General features: G+C 38.7%; 1 protein-coding gene across 5 annotated transcripts in view; it reads left to right on the forward strand.

Moving 5' to 3' along the window:
- Window positions 1–268: 268 nt before the first annotated feature.
- Window positions 269–17,285, forward strand: part of LOC143041399 (WD repeat-containing protein 20) — a 35,747-nt gene continuing 18,730 nt past the window's right edge. For 3 of the 5 annotated variants that reach the window (XM_076213225.1, XM_076213226.1, XM_076213224.1), the window contains exons 1-2: window positions 269–564; window positions 16,584–16,784. In XM_076213225.1, coding sequence (XP_076069340.1) covers window positions 271–564; window positions 16,584–16,784 — 495 coding nt within the window. In that variant the 5' untranslated portion in view covers window positions 269–270. The remainder of the gene's footprint in view (window positions 565–16,583; window positions 16,785–17,285) is intronic. The other 2 variants (XM_076213228.1, XM_076213227.1) reach the window with 1 other exon arrangement.

Below are 17,285 nucleotides of genomic sequence, written 5' to 3' on the forward strand. Positions count from 1 at the left end.
GCATGCCGTAAACATTGTTGTCATATAATATACCTGATTGTTTTTATGTATATACTCGTTGTATATAATCGACACAACATTGATGGATATATAATTTATTTAGATTATTATTTTAGTGCAGTATGCATTTAGTAGTAGTATATATGACACGCATATAAATAATTCATATTTTATAATGAGTGATTGGTATAGTTTGCTATTATCCTTGGATACGCTTTCTTTTTGGTTGGGTACTTGAACATCGCTTATGATCCGTCAGTTACTGAAAACATGGCGGTGCAAGGCGACACGGGAACTAAAGATGAAATCAAAAAACAGTTTACAACGATAGAAGGAGTGTACAGATTATTGCCTTTATCCGAATATAGTAGACCTAGTAGAGTGGCCTATAATAATAGTGCGGGTAATGCGACAAGCCCTCCAGTTAAAGTGTCATTTGTGTGGATACCAGAACCCAGTGGCAGTAGTAGTACTAACTCAAATAATAGTAACGGAGATAGAACCAAAATATGTTTTAATTACGGTAGAGAACTCTTTGTATATACGTATAGAGGAGTCAAGAAGGTAAGTTAACAATTGAAAAATGCCTTCAAGGCCTCATTACAATGTATCAGTGAAGCAGTTGTGTTGTGAATGGAATTTTTGTGTGTACCTATTGGGAAGAAAACGTATCCAATTCATGCTTATGTTTTGGAATGATTTCTGTGTGATTCTAGGCGCTTGTGCAAATATCAAAGACTACGAAAATAGGTGAACTTTCGAACGAATTATTTGCCATGCCAAAGTGTTCATATCGATATTTAAAAGAATGCTGGGAAGAAGACATATTGTTTATGTGGAGAGACAAGACTCGGCTTGATTATACCTAATTATTAGGAGTTGCTGGTTCCCATTTTCCACCTACACGTTAGTAAACGTGCCAGGGAGTCGTACATAGGAGGGTAAAACTTATGATAAGGGAGAATTACTCTTACATAGGGAAGGAAGATACTGATTGGTTTTAAGTTCTGAGTGATAGAATCATAGAGAGAACCACATCTTACCTAGTTTGTTCTGCTCTCAAGAATTATGTTGCTCTTGTTTCTAAACAAGGCATTAGATTTAGTATGTCCATTTAAATTATAATTAGCTATTGTTAATGTTGGATAGATAAGGGTGATTTATAGAAAAAATGGTTTAGATTTTTAGAAACTTTTTGTGAAGCTTGCATAAATTTTTGTCAACAATTTTGTGGTTAGGTTTTGTTTAGGAAATATTTGTTTTGTAACTTTTTTCATTTTGCTTTTGCTACTAATCAAAGGTTGTAAAGCAAGTTTTTAATGCATTTAGGTTATTTTCTAACGGGCATTAAAAAGATTTGAAACTTCATTAATTTCTAAAGTTCTTTTAAGTAGGAAAGTGACATACTGATGTACATATCATGACAAAAATTATATATATACATACATATTGTTGATATGTGAAGCAGTGGTTCTTGAGCGGGTGTGGTGCACAAACTCAAAGAGGAATTGTTCTAAAATGTGTGTATTATTAAAAAGTAACATTACTAAAAATTCCATGTATTGTCATAGGATCTATTTTATTGGCCAGTTACACTACACTCTCTATGGATTTGTCATTAAAGGGAGCATTATTATCTCCTAGAATTGCAGACTTTGTAGATGTTAGGATGACACTCCTGGAATGTAGTGATCCCATCTGGCAACCCAATGGATTTCCCTGCCCCCACCTGTTTAAACATTGCAGAATAAATTACCAACAATCCTTTGTATGTTGAAGCTAAGGTATTTTGAATTTGTGGTGATGAAATAGATTATAGATAATTTGATTTGCATGGTAGGGGTAGGGGAGCAAATTGTGTTGCCAGATGGCACTAATGAACTATAGTGTTGTTTGGACTGCTGGTAGGATTCCAGTGGAAAATGTCTAACAGTAAAGGCAAACACTTCAAGATGCAGTAGAAAGGTTTTAGATATGTTGATGGAGTAGGCATTGGTTGATAATAGATATTGCTTGTCCTATCAATGGAACCTTCATAGAAACAGCATCATTATACCTCATTTTTGAGTGACATGGCTCTTGCCAATGACCTGGGGGCAGCCATGGATCTCCCTCAGGGGAGGGAAATGTGGGGGGTGGGGCAATGGATATGGATTCATGGAACGAGGGCTGGAATTGATTTATAGTAGTGCATGAGTGATAGATGTTTGGGCTGAGTGTGGGTTGGGGGCAGTTGTTAGAGCAGGTGTTGGTTGATGGCACTGGTATTTATCAATTAGAATTTGATCAGACTTGATAGTGTATATCAGCAACACTTATTTCAAGTGGTGTATAGTAAAGAATTAGGAACATTGATTCCACAAGAGGAAAGTTTTATCCATACTGGGTAAAGGGAGTGCCCTTGATTTAGGTATTTTTTGGTGAATGGCCATTGGACCCCACCCTCACCCAAAATCCTATTAAAGAATATAAAAAAAACTTCATGTACACGGATATGTCAAATGATACCTGCTTCAAGTATGGATCTATTGATAGCATGCAATAGTGCAGTTGATTGTTAGCATATATAAAAATGCTTCCATTTATTTTTATTTTTACTTTTTCTTCTTTTATTCTAATTGATTGTTAAATGATTTATGTCATTACCTACTTGTTTACCCATATCTTCACATGACCATTTTCTTGTTTATCTACTTTGGTGAAAGTAGTGGGGCTTAGAGGTGCTGGCATTGCAGTGAGGAACCAATGAAATTTGATATGTGATAGTAGATAGTATTGTCATGTTCATGTTGAATATGAGGGTGTGATGGATTTTTGGTTTTGATTTAAGAGTTTTGTCAAAATTGATGCACAGGTTGAGCATTAGCTTTGAGATTGAGCATAAGCTTGCATTTGCCAGAACTTCATTTATTTATTTGATTATTTTCTATCATAAAAATATAATAGATGGCAATATTTGAGAGAGGAAAATAGCAGCTGACCTAATGTTTCTCACAGCATATGCAGTTCATTAGTGGTGCTGCTACATTGTGAATGATTTTGGAATTGTAGCACAGGTCATTCCTAACAAAGTGGTTTAAAAAAGGTATTCAGGGCAGTGGACAAGATGCAGGGATGACCTGTCATCCAGGAGGTGCCAAGATAAGAGGGTGGAGGGGAATGGAGTGTGATAGGGATGGAATGGGTGGGAGTAATTTTTACGCCTTTCTTTTTTGCTAACTCCCTTATAAGGGGGGAAAAGCCTTTGGTATATGTATGTATGTATTCAGGATGTGAAAGACAAAAAAAACATTCTTTAACAATAATGGAACTGGATTGTTCTTTGCATCGGTTTTACCATACAAGCATCCAGTATTATTATTGCTGCATTTTTTATATGCACTCTCATTTTAAGCTGATTCACATTGAAGTGGGCTGGTTTTGGGCCTCAAGTTGCAATTGAATTGAACCTTAACCTGTGCTGCAACAATTAACCTTGTTCATTGTAAACATATTATCATGTACAACCAAATCATGTGTTGTGTAGGACACAAATAAGAATTGTGAGGCCTCAAAATTTATTGTATCAATTGAGAATTGTGGTTAATAGATGTATATTTCAAGGTGATAAGACATTTAACATAAGGAAACCCGGGCTGAGGGAAATACTTTTATTCCTGACTAGTTTTGCCTGAGTGGCTTCTTCAGAGGAACATAGTTTGAAGTCAAGTTGGTCAATATATATGGCAAAAGAAGGAACGTGGCAAAGTGTCAGGTTGGTCCCCCACTCGACCTCATCTGTCGGTGTGGCGGACTGTCACAGCGGGTGGACCAAGTATCCTCCTGTTGTTCGCGTGGCTGAAACGTCCGTCTGGATCAGGGGCTCTGTGTTTATTATAATAATAAACACAGAGCCCCTGATCCAGACGGACGTTTCAGCCACGCGAACAACAGGAGGATACTTGGTCCACCCGCTGTGACAGTCCGCCACACCGACAGATGAGGTCGAGTGGGGGACCAACCTGACACTTTGCCACGTTCCTTCTTTTGCCATATATATTGACCAACTTGACTTCAAACTATGTTCCTCTGAAGAAGCCACTCAGGCGAAACTAGTCAGGAATAAAAGTATTTCCCCTCAGCCCATGTTCCCTTACCTCCTATCCACATAAGGAAACCGCTTAACTGGAATTGTGGTGGGTAAGATTGAAAGTTGAATGGGATCCAGAAGATTGTTTCAATATGTATGATGTGGCATCAACAGGGTATTGATGGTGGCAGATAATAGGGATGATAAGACAAAATGGTTAGAGGATTTATCAGTACATCCTGACTTGCACCTCTGGTGTGCATATGTATTACTATGTCATCAACCTTTGTTGGTGCTAAGGAATTTGTTTTTTATTGAATGAACCTTTAGTACTGTACTGGTGGCAGATGTAGAGTGGTTTTGGTCATGTATCTTCCTAATCATGGGTTGAGTCCTCTCTCTGACTGATTCCCAGCTACCCCAACAGTCCAGACAACTGGGGCAAAGGTTGCAGCCATGTGTCTCCTGGTGTATGCTCTTCATCTTTTGCACTGTAGATGTTTCATTAGTGGGTAAAATGCAGTTTTTGCAGCTTCTTGTATATTGAATTGGTTTAATTTATTTTTCTGTAAAAACTAAGTGCTGATGTCTTGATTATTGTTTGCACTCAGTTACGTATATATTAACATCCAAGTCTGTATTAAGTTGCATTTGTTATTGTTGCATTACAAGTTTCATTATTGTTGTATTGTATATAGATTATGTTGATTGAATGCAATACCAGTACTTGTATCATGAACTTCTATTGCATAATTCAAATATTTATTAATATCTTAAGCTTACAGTATAGTTACATGCTTTACATATATAGTTTTACTTTAATATGTATTATATATGATGATTGAATAGAGTACTGGTATGTAATTAGAGATGAGAAACCTGAAAATTTGTAACTTTTGGCTTACCACTGGTGTGTATGTACTTAATTGTAATGTACAGGATGAGATTACACTTGTATTTACCTAGTTGTATTTTGGGGGAGGAGATCTATGCTCGTAGTGACCTGCTGTTGTATCTTTCCGCATCCAGTTTTTTCTTAGTCATGTATAGTTTTAGCACTCACTGTTTCCTCTTACAGTTTGTTCCAGATATCTATTACTCTGTGTGCAAAGCTATTATTACTGTCTTTCTTAAGTTTCTTCTCGTGTCCTCTTGTAGCTCTTCTGTCCCAGTTTAGTATGTCATCCCTATCAAGAATTTCCATCCCTTTCATAATTCTGTAAATGGTTATCAATCACCTCTTTCTCTTCTTTGTTCCAGGGTTGGTAAATTTAGTTTGTCCAATCTTTGTTTGCATGTCAAATTGCAAAGTGTTGGTGCCATCTTTGTCATTGCTCTTTGAATTCTGTCTATTTTTTTTTTTTTTTTTTTTTTTTTTGTACTAGGTGTCCATAGAGACGCTGCGTATTCCAATTTTGGTCTTATCAGTGTAACTAGTATTTTCTTTATCATTTCTTCATCCATGTAGTCAAAGGCCACTTTCATTGATCTTAAAAGTTAAAAGTTACTCCAAATAATTTGTTGACATGTTTGTCTGGTGTCATGTCATTTGAGTTACTCTTAGGTCCCTTTCTGAGTTTACTTTTTTTTTTACTTCCTTTGTACCAATTTTATATTGACCAGAGATTCTATTTTTTCTTTTTCCAAATTCCATTATATTGCATTTCTTAATGTTAAAATTCACTTCACTCTTTTGACTCCATTTCCAGACTTTGTCCAGGTCTTCTTGAAAAGATTTGCAATCTTCCTCTGTACTTATTCTTCTTAATAGTTTCACATCATCTTGAAAGAAGTTCATATAGCATTCCACAACTTCATTCATGTCATTTATATAAATAGCAAACATTATCGGAGCCAATACAGAGCCTTGGGGGACTCCACTTCTCAAATCTTCCCAATTTGAGTTCTTGTTTCCAAGTACCACCCTCATTTTTCTTCTGTTCAAGAAATCTTTCATCCATTCCAATAATTTTCCTTGTTTTCCACCTATTGTTTCAATTTTTCTTAGCAGCTTTTTGTGTGGCACTTTGTCAGAAGCCTTTTGTAAGTCCAAGACTTACAAAAGGCTTTTGTATGGTCCTATCTCTGTCTGTATTGATGAAGTGTAGCCCTAAATTTATTTATGGTGTTTGGTTGATCTATTTCCTCTTGTTCCATAAGTTGACACATCTATACAGATGATTGTATTTTTAATCATTATAGGCACATAATATTTTTCAATGTTTTCTTGTAATCTTATGTCATTCTTTCATTTCAAACCATTAAATATTCTTTGCTAATTTTGTCCACTCCTGTCGTTGATCTGAGCTCTGCAATCATCTCTCTTCTGTGTACCAAACCACCATGATAGAACACACTTGGAAACCAGACTCCTCCCATGGAATGTCACATGAAAATGATGTATACTGTAGTTCTGTGTAAGAATCCACAATCTTATTCACTGATTTCATCACATTGCACAAGCATAGCTAACTGAATTCAACAAAATACCTACACCAGTGGTATACTGCTCAAACATCTAAAACAACCTATCACCTACTCCACAGAACACATCCATACAAAAACACATTCACACTAAAGTTACAAAAGAAGCACTACACCATCAGACTTGCATTAGCTGTGCAGAAATACCTCCCAAGAGAAATAAGAACCACACTAGTGCAACTACATTTAGGTTGCTGTCCAGCACTAAGACAATACCAGTACAGAATTGGCCTGACCACAGAAACAAACAACCCCAGATCCAACCAAAACATAGAAGACACCAAGCACCTCATCATACTTGTCCAACCCTTGCTGTATCCAGGTAACAACATAGTAGTTTTTCCCTGTGTAACTTATGGGCCAATTTTGTGGCTGTTTCTATTTATCTGAGATCCATGAGTGTCCTGCAAGAGAGTGCTGGGGCAACATATTGATATATATATATTTAAAGGGCAGTACCTTTTTGTTTTTTATCTTTCCATAGACACCAGTAAAGTGAGGCACAATTGGTCTTCTGTTGGTACCATGTAACCCAGCACTACTGGCCGCATGGTCAGGGGAAGGATTTATGGTTTCCCCATTGATTTCCTACCACTGAAGAGGTGTTGGACATACAGATAAAAGAAAAAGAAGACCTTCCAGAGGTCAAATGAATGCCTTATGAGTCTAGGTTTCCATCCATTGACTTGTACATTTCCTATGTTAAGTGATCCTGCAGGGCCAGGAGATGGGAGTCCTGGAGGCTGTGTATGTTCCAAGGTGCTCCTTTGGGTATAGCAACACATCTTCTCAGTCCTTAGTTCAGGCCAAGATGAGTTGCTCTTCTTGCCATGAAGAGGTAAATCTGATGTGAGCATATTAGTCAGACTTTCCTTGAGCCAAAAAGCCAGTGCCAAGGCCAGCTCTGCACAGTCTTTGGCTGTCCTCCACAAAACTAAGTTGTTGGGTGTGTGTATTTTCCCATAATCCCATTACTGAGTCTCCTCTGGCTCTGTATATAGATTATGTTGATTAAATGCAATATCAGTACTTGTATCATGATTCAAATATTTATTATTATCTTAAGCTTACAGTATAGTTACATGCTTTATATATATAGTTTTACTTTCATATGTATGCACCACATGGCCAGTTCCTGTTCAGTACAGAGGCCAAGGAGGAGGAGGAGGTGGCCATTATTACTGCAGTTTCCCACACCTTGCCTGCCGATTATGTTTTGCCAGAGTTCATGTTCGTGCCCCACTCTGGCATTAAAATTCCCCGAGAGAAGGAGACGGTCCCCAACTGGGATTTGGGATATGACAGTGTCAAGCTGTTGGTAGAAGGCACATTTGACGACGTTGTCTTCCGCATCTAGTGTTGGGGTGTACACTGATACTAGCATGATGAACTGGGAAGGTGAATTTTCATGATCATGTATATGGCATCTGGGGTTTGGGGGGTTGGACTTGCTATCTAGCCCCATCAAATCCACCAAGCCCACTATGTGGGCAGCCAGGGTGGTGCCGTTGTCGTCGGCATGTACTCTTATTCGAATGTCATAGTTTTCAGTCCCAAAAGAAGGTTGAATAGAGGAGGTGGTCATAATAGGTTAGGTATTGTTAGGGTGGTGAGCCTTCTCATGGCTCGTAAGACCAATTCATACCCTGAATAATCGAGGGCATTGATCGCACTGAATTGTGGGAGGTGGTTGTGGTCGATTTGTTCTTTCTGCCCGTTGCTGTCGTTTAGCTAACAGGTTAGCACTTCTATTCTCTTCAAAGATGTTCGTGCCCACTTTCATTTCTCTTCTCCACTCATTTCTGTTGCTCGCTGAAGCTTTGAAGGTGATTGGGTCTATGTTAGCTTCCTTGAGGGATTTCTTGAGTTGGTCTTTAAATCAAAGCATAGGATGGCCTTTAGGGCGATCACCTGTATTTAACTCAATGAAGAGAATTTTCTTTGGTAGTCTTGTGTCCTCCATACGCACCACATGGCCAGACCATCTTAAGTGGTGTTTCATGATCATGGCCTCGATGTTGGTGATATTGGCTCTTTCAAGGACTGCTGTATTGGACACACAGTCATTCCATTTGATTTTCATTATTGCTCTCAATTTTTTCTGGTGGAATTGTTCCAGTTTTTTGAGGTCCCTACTATAAAGAGTCCACGTCTCACATGCACATAACAGGGTAGATACTATAATGGTGTTATATACTATCACTTTTGTATGGTTGGTCAGGTCTTTGTTCTTGAACACCCTGGTGGATAGTCTCCCATATGCAGTGTGGCCAGCTTGTATCCTGTTTTCATTCTCTTTGGAGGAGGTGCTCTGGGTGAAAAGGATGCTTCCCAGGTATGGGAAGTGTTTGACACATTCAATGGTGGTTCCATCCATGGTGATGTTAGTTACTCGTGGATTTTCCCCTCGTCTTGGTTGGGCCAATATCTTAGTTTTGGTATTGTTAACTGTTAGGCCAAAACATGTGTAGGCAGCATGGAAATTATTCTTTCGATTCTTGGAGTTCTGCTTGGGTGTGGGCTACAGCAGCATTGTCATTTGCAGCAGTGTGCTTTGGTCCAAAAATTTTCTTTGTGCCTACAAAGAAGCTTTTAAGGTCCCTGCTGTCAGCATAACCTTGTAGGTATTGCGCCATTTGCTGCCACCACTCGTTTTGTATTTCCCAAAGCCTGGCTTGACACTGTGACTTTGCTTGTGCATATTTAGCCTTCTTTGGTTGGGAATTAGGGTCTTGGTTGAGGGCTAGTCGGGCTTTCCATTTGGCGTAAGTGAGGGACTTAATATCTTCATCGTTGTCGTCGAACCAGTCCTGGTGCTGTTTGCTCTGGTAGCCGATTACGGTTCTTGCAGCTTCATTGATGGCATCTTGTATGTTAGTCCATTCAGCATCAATTGAAGATTCTCTGGCTGGTAGGTTCTGCTGGATTGCTGCTTGGAAAGCTCAGGATGTATCAGGATCTTTTAATTTACCAGTGTTGTATCTTCTTCTGGCTTTGTTTTGTTGGATGTAATGTAGCTTTCTTTTGATGGTTAGTTTTAATTTTGTGATGAGCAGCTGATGGTCTATCCAGCACTCATCGGCTCCGGGCATGCATGATCTAAGACATGCCAGTGTTTTGATCTAAGATGTTTCCAGGTGATCTTCAATTGGTTCGGGAGTCTGAACTGCGTGTTTGTGATGAACAGTTCCTGTTCAGCACAGAGGCCAAGGAGGAGGCCATTATTACTGCAGTTTCCCACACCTTGCCTGCCGATTATGTTGTGCCAGAGTTCATGTTCGTGCCCCACTCTGGCATTAAAATTCCCTGAGAGAAGGAGACGGTCCCCAACTGGGATTTGGGATATGACAGTGTCAAGCTGTTGGTAGAAGGCACCTTTGATGACGTGGTCTTCTGCATCTAGTGTTGGGGCGTACACTGATACTAGCATGATGAACTGTTTTTTTGGGAGTGGTAGTCTTAGTGATGTAATTCTTTCATTAATTGCATGTGGTGTCAGGTTATGGGCTTTTACTTATTGGGTCTTAACTGCAAAGCCAACACCCTGGGAGCGGTGGTCTTCCGGGTTTTCCCTTTCCACAAAAAAGTATACCCTGACCCAACTTTTATGATTTGCCCTTCACCAGATGTTCTAGTCTCGCTGAGAGCAACCACATCGACATTGAATCTGGTGAGTTCTCTTGAGACCAAGGCTGTTCATCTTTCAGGGCAGTCTGTGTCTCTGGCATCCATAAGGGTGCACATGTTCCATGCACCTACTTTGATGTACAATTTACTATAATCATTCCTTCTCTCACGACGAAGTTGATGAGGCTGGCTGTGGCTCACATGAATGACCTGGCTGTGGCTCATGTGAAGGGCCTGGCTGTGGCTCATGTGAAGGACCTGGCTGTGGCTCACATGAATGTGTAACAGCCTTGGCAAAGAGTTTTCTAATGTCCATCTGCTTCATAGCTCATTTGATAAAGGTTGAGTACTTGCTGTGCTGTAACATATGACTGACATTTGGCAAATTTGATGAAGTTTTCTAGAGTTTAAGCCCCTCCCTAATGCTCAGAGGTGGCTTGTATTCACCTTCATCATCATTCAGGCTCAGCATTCTTTTGGCTCCTATCATGAACAGCATTTATATCTTCATTGGTGAGTGTGTAGGTCACTGGTACATCCTTATCTATGTCAATCCATTCTTCTACCTCTTCTTCTGGCACTCTAGTATCAAACAGGTTTACAATCACCTCATGTAATTTGTCAGAATTCTGCTGTTCTGCCTTTGAAGCATAGGAATTCATCTGCAACAAGTTCTAGAACCCGCGGCTGCAACTTTCGCCAGTGTGATTGAAAAATTTGTGTCTTTAAGAGTAAATTTCTTCTGTATGTCAACACTAATTCTGACATACATCTTCGTATTTTGTATCATGCCCTGGTCCATAGGTTGAATAATGCTGGTCACATTAGGTGGAAGATGAGCAGCAAAAATATTTCCTGACACTAACTCTTCAGTGGGGGGATGTGCTCTACAATTATCCAATATGAGAACTACTTTAGATGTTGCAGGGGGGGGAGGCATTTTTCTTTTAGATTGTCCTTGACAGATGGCACAATTCTTGAAGATCTTGTAAAGTACAGGTAGGTGAACAATATCCTTCAGATGTCATGTTTTTGCATATTTACCCACAACCAATAATTTAACTCTATGCTTGCCAGAGGCTTTACCGCAACACATGACCCTGGTGGGTGCCATTTTCTCTGATCTGGGTAAACATTGCCACAAAAGACCAGTTTCATCATTGTTATAAATTTGCTTGGGTGTCAAACCTTGTTATCAGAGCTCTAAATATGTCTGTATATATTGGCAGAGATGATGTTTGCAGAAAGATTCCCCCCCCCGATTATATATCTAGTTTCCTTATTCCATGACGCACTTTAAACCTAGCCAACCAACCTTGTGAAAATACACATGTTGCCTCTACCCTTAACTCTTCATAAAACTCCTTGGCTTTCTCAACCACCAATGGCCCTCACAGACATGCACCTTTAAACCATTCGAATACTGCCACATCCAATTCTTCCAATGCTGGTTTTCGAAGGATTTGCCTATTCTCTATCCCTTTCATGTCTTCAGTTTTCATTTTGGACATTTATGTCAACTTGTTTTTTCTTAGATGTTTACAAATTTTGTATTTCTGTTTGAGTGTTAATACTTTTCTTTTATGATCCTTTGCCTTAACAATGCCTTGGCCTTTGCCTGCCATATTTATGCCAAATAAATGTCCACACAGTCCACAAATGATGGCAGGAAGGATGAAATATGTGGCACAAAACACCAGTTGTTTTTGTGTGGGTGAGTGTAGGTGGGAAACTGAATGGCTACATGCCAGTTGCCAGGTTGTAAAAAGCTAAAAATGCCAGAAAAATTTAGAAAAATGTCAAATTATGTCAGACCAAAAAAGAAAAAAAATGCTTCCCCGTAGAATTAAGGTAAAGAAAATACATTGATTTGTTTTTGTATGAATAAATAATGATATATAAGATTACATCAGGGCAAAATTTACCTTACCTAACATGTATATAACACTCAGGCTCGGATTTCTTTTGGCTCCTATCCACCCACCAAATTAATTTCTTACCAGTTGTTCCAATTGTGGGATTTTGATTAGTGTGGTTGTGCTCATCCACCAAATAACTGTGCTATTTGTGACCAGACTGTATTAAAAAAAAATAAAAAATGACAAAAATGCCGGAATCTTAAAATATGCCAAACTCAAATTTTGAATATCAGACACAAATAAAAATTGCCAGATACGAGTCATTTGGCATTTATAATGCCAACCTGGGAATCCTGCTATGTGCAAAAACAGTTTAACAGCCAGCACCACCTGGCAGGGTGGATGATTTAGATGTACATGGTGGTACATTTTTTGACATTTTAAGTTATTTTTTTTTTTTTACTATATTTTTGGCTGGTCAAAATTTTGATGTTATTTTGAGTGTGCTGTAGTTCAGAATACTGGATACATGGGGTTCTACTGTACTATAATTTATACAAGAGACAACCCTTGGTGGAGGAGATGAAGGGGACAACCACAGAGCTCATGGTTGAGAGCTGTTTGGAATGGGAAGGGTGGTTGCAGGGTTACTAGCTCTGGGAAATGGGAATGTTGCCAGCATGTAAGGCCAGACTTTTTTACTCGTTGGGTTAAAGGCGCCATAGATCCCTCCCCTTAGATCGGACTGGAAAAAAAGAAAATAATGCCCCCAACACATTTATTTCTATAAAGCTTTTAGGCCATTTTGTCAAGTTGGAGGATTATTATTATTTTTTTTCTTTCTTTCTTTTGTTTCCAGTTTGGTTTCATTTATACATTCTCATTGGCCATTCTCTCTCTCTCTCTCTCTCTCTCTCTCTCTCTCTCTCTCTCTCTCTCTCTCTCTCTCTCTCTCTCTCTCTCTCTCTCTCTCTCTCTCTCTCTCTCTCCTCTCTCTCTCTCTCTCTCCTCTCTCTCTCTCTCTCTCTCTCTCTCCTCTCTCTCTTTCTCTCTCCTCTCTCTCTCCTCTCTCTCTCTCTCTCTCTCTCTCTCTCTCTCTCTCTCTCTCTCTCTCTCTCTCTCTCTCTCTCTCTCTCTCTCTCTCTCTCTCTCTCTCTCTCTCTCTCTCTCTCACTCTCTCTCTCTCTCTCTCTCTCTCTCTCTCTCTCTCTCTCTCTCTCTCTCTCTCTCTCTCTCTCTCTCTCTCTCTCTCTCTCTCTCTCTCTCTCTCTCTCTCTCTCTCTCTCTCTCTCTCTCTCTCTCTCTCTCTCTCTCTCTCTCTCTCCAGAAAAAAGAGGAATTTTGCTGTTTTTTATTTCCAAACGTCAGTGGGCCTATAACCCAATAAATAAAAAAAAGTCTGAATGTTCCCCATTGATGATAATGTCAGAATATACTGAAGAAATAGATTTGGTGTTGTCACTTGCATGCATCATTTTTTGTATTTTCACATCAGCCATGACAGTTATTAGTTGGAAAAAATAAAATATTGTATATTAGCAAGTTTACCATGCATTTACTGTATTTTAAAATGTTAGTAATAGCAAATGTAATAATGAATGAAACGTTAACATGAACCATACATGTCAAGTGTAGGAAGACCATCTTTAATTATGGCAGTGTCATTTTTTTGTGTGCATAACTTTTTGTGTATCTTTGATGTTAATTGCCTTCTGATAGGTATATTAGCACTATATAGCTATGTACATGCCTAATGTAACATTCAATTACATTAGTATAGCTAAATCACATATATGAATGGCAGAGAGGAGTTGTATTTACCTAGTATCATGAAATATAAAATTGATAATGAGCACAATTTTGTTTTGAAATATTTTATTTACTACTTTTACATAATTTCTTATAATAAGCAATGTTACAGCCTTTGACTTTAACATTATTTGTAAATATGCTATTCTAAGCACCATGACAACTTGCATTATCAGCTAATGCATTTTGGAGTTGTTTGCAAAAACTTGTGAACATTTATGGGTTAATGCCTGCCATAAGTACACACCCAGAAAGTGGTGAGTTCCAGAAAACAACAGTCCACATATGAACAGAGATTACTGTATTAACTCTTAGGCTCTTTCATGAGTTGTTGTTGTTCCCTAGAACTGTTTCTTGATATCCTTCAGGCTTGTATTCTATTTTTTTTTTCCCCATAACTTTATGACAGCCATCCCAAACCAGATCTAAACAGTACATAGTTTGTCTGCTAGTCTGGGAATCACTTTGGTTACTACTTTTTCTGTTCTATTGATCTTATTCATATCCTTCATTTTGTGTTGAGGGACCATTTCAGAACTTGTCAACCCTCTCACTGCCCTGATGGGGCCAACATTCGGTCTCTGGACTGAGCTCAGGATCTCCGTCAAAGTCAGTTGTACTTCTCACACCTTTTCACACATGGAAAGCTGACAGCTAGTGACTGCTCCTTTGATTATTGGCATTGAAAAAGTCCTACACTACAACACAGACAGCAGTCCACTATTCCTTCTGGAGAGATGTGTGGAAGAGTTTAAGGACTGTTGCCAGCTGTGGGTTTTTCCATTCAATAAAACTCAAGGCAACAATTATTTTGTTAAGCCAGTCCTCTATAGTTATTTTTTTTCCACTAACCCTTGTCACATATTCTTTCATATCCAAGTTGCAGAAGAATAGAAATGTTTCCCATTTCTTCTCTATTATCCCATTATTCATGAATTCCATCCAGTCTGTTGACCCCAAAATTGTATGTGATCTGTTTCTTTTCTCTAGTGATATGATCAATTTCAGATTTCTGTGGAGGTCTCTCATGGAGTGCTTGTTTTGTGATCTGGATGTGTATGTATTTTTGTAGGTTAATGTAAATGTGTGAATAGTATGTTGGTATTTACCTAGTTGTAATATACGGGAGGGAAGGTGTTTATTGTGTTCAGTGGGCTGTGTTTTTGTGAAATGGTGTGAGAGATGTGAGGGGGGGGGTCAAGAATGCCTATGATCATTCTTGTATGCTGCTCTATAGGAAAGATTTTGATTTGTCAATGTAGGTGTTCTACTTGGGTTGTTTTGTTGCAGCTAATTATTATTATTAATGCTTTATTTTGGACAAGTGTTTGTTTTCTTAATTGTTGATTATTATGCTGTGGATGTATAGTTTATTGCAGTTCTTTAGTTGTTTTTGGCACAGCAATTAGTGTATTTTCTACTGTCCAAATTCAGGACCTGCTACTGTTCTAAGTATGTTAATTTTATTTGTCTTCACAATCATATGTGGAGGTAGAATGTAGATTGAGAGAAGCGAGTAAATGCCTTGGTGGATTAAAAAGTGTAATGAGGAATAGACATTTGGGAATGGATGCTAAGAGGAAACTGTATGAAGGAGTGATTGTGCCAACAGCACTGTATGGGGCAGGAACATGGAACATAAGAGAAGAAGAGAGAAGGAGTTTGAATGTGTTTGAGATGAGGTGTCTGAGAAGTATGATGGGGGTTACTAGGGTAGATAGAGTGAGAAATGAGGAGGTGAGGAGGAGAACAGGGGTGGAAAGGGAGCTGGGAGATAGGGTTGATGAAAGAATATTAGGATGGTTTGGACACATGGAAAGAATGAGTGAAGAAAGACCAGTAAAAGAAGTATGGAAGGCAGATGTGGAGGGAGTGAACATGAGTGGACATCCTTGGATGAGGTGGATGGATGGGGTGAAGGGGGCTTTGGGGAAGAGGGAAATGTCTGTCGAGGAAGGACGGGAGAGGACAGAAGACAGGGGTGAATGGAGAATGGTTGTATATGGATGATGATGTGATGCATGAGGTGGAATGGGCAGGGGGATGAGGGGTGAGGTAGTATGTGTGAGCAAAATTTGACTCAGCCCAAAGGGATTTCTCCTTTTATGCAATGGGGGGATGGAGAGGGGGGTCGCCGATTTAATGAAGCGGCCTTGCTGTGGATGTGCTGTGTCTTGCAACACTGCTTCTGACCCAGGACAGTGGACAAGGTGCAGGGATGACCCGTCATCCAGGAGGTGCTCCGATAAGAGGGAGGGTGGAGGGGTGTGGAGTGTATTCAGGGATGGAATGGGTGGGAATGATTTTATGCCTTTTCCTTTTTGGCTACCTCCCTTGTAAGGGGGAAAAAGCCTTGGTATATGTATGTATGTACAATCATATGTTTGATGTATAGGTTGAAGGTCAAGTGTATATCAAAAGTGAGGCCCAGAATATTTTTTCCAGTGAAAGTGACATCTGCAAGATTTATGAAGTGTGTTTTTATTTTTATTTTCATGACTTGGCTTATTTTTAGTTTTTGTATACAATATGTACCAGTATTAATTTGTTTTACTTCTTAAATGTCTTTTCATTCTAAGCATATTTTTTTTATTAGTTCTGAGAGAAGAACTGTCAACCACAAAGGCACAGATTTGTCAGAGTAATTCTGTTTGTTGTTTGTTATTTAATTTTAGTTTTCAATATAATTTCTAAATCGTATTTATGGACATGTAAGTAGTTATGATTAATATTAGGCTGTTTTTCAGGCTGCAGACCTAACCAAACACATAGACAAACGAGCCTATAATAAAGAAGAAGTCCCAACATGTCATGACTTCAACCAAAGCACAGCAAGTCCAGAAGGTGTATCTTTACTAGTTGGGCTCTTAGGGGGTCAGGTGCAATTAATAGACCCAATTACCAAGGACCTAAACAAAGCTTATAATGCAGGAGAGGTGAGTTAATCTGCATACTTAGTAGAGTTGCTGGTTCTCTACATGATTGTTATACATTACTGTCTTGTGCACAGTTAAAGATCACTTATGAATGACTCTTCTTGCTGTAGTTTATATTTATACTTTGTTGCAGATTTCACGTAATGTACTCTCAAAGAAATGTTCAGTTTAGTTTATATATTTTTAATATCTGTTTTTGGTACTGCAATATGTATAGATACATTTGAATTGCTTACATATTTTTTAGTTTTGCATGATGCTCTTTAGCAACAAGAAAGTAAGTGATCTGACAGTATTTCTATTCTGTGTGATGTACTACTTATCCTGGTTATCTCAAAACTTAATTTGGGGATTTTTCAGTAACAAAATGAAACTTGGATTTTCTATCTTCAGAATGGTTGAGACTGTCTTCTGATTTCATAGGTCATGCTTGATTAGATTTTGGGAAATTTGGGGTTACACAAGTTCATTGACATCCCTACTCTCTGTTAGCAAAGCCAT

The sequence above is a fragment of the Oratosquilla oratoria genome, chromosome 31, assembly GCF_046742065.1.
Source record: "Oratosquilla oratoria isolate Oo_2021 chromosome 31, ASM4674206v1, whole genome shotgun sequence".
In the NCBI taxonomy this organism is placed as follows: Eukaryota; Metazoa; Arthropoda; class Malacostraca; order Stomatopoda; family Squillidae; genus Oratosquilla; species Oratosquilla oratoria.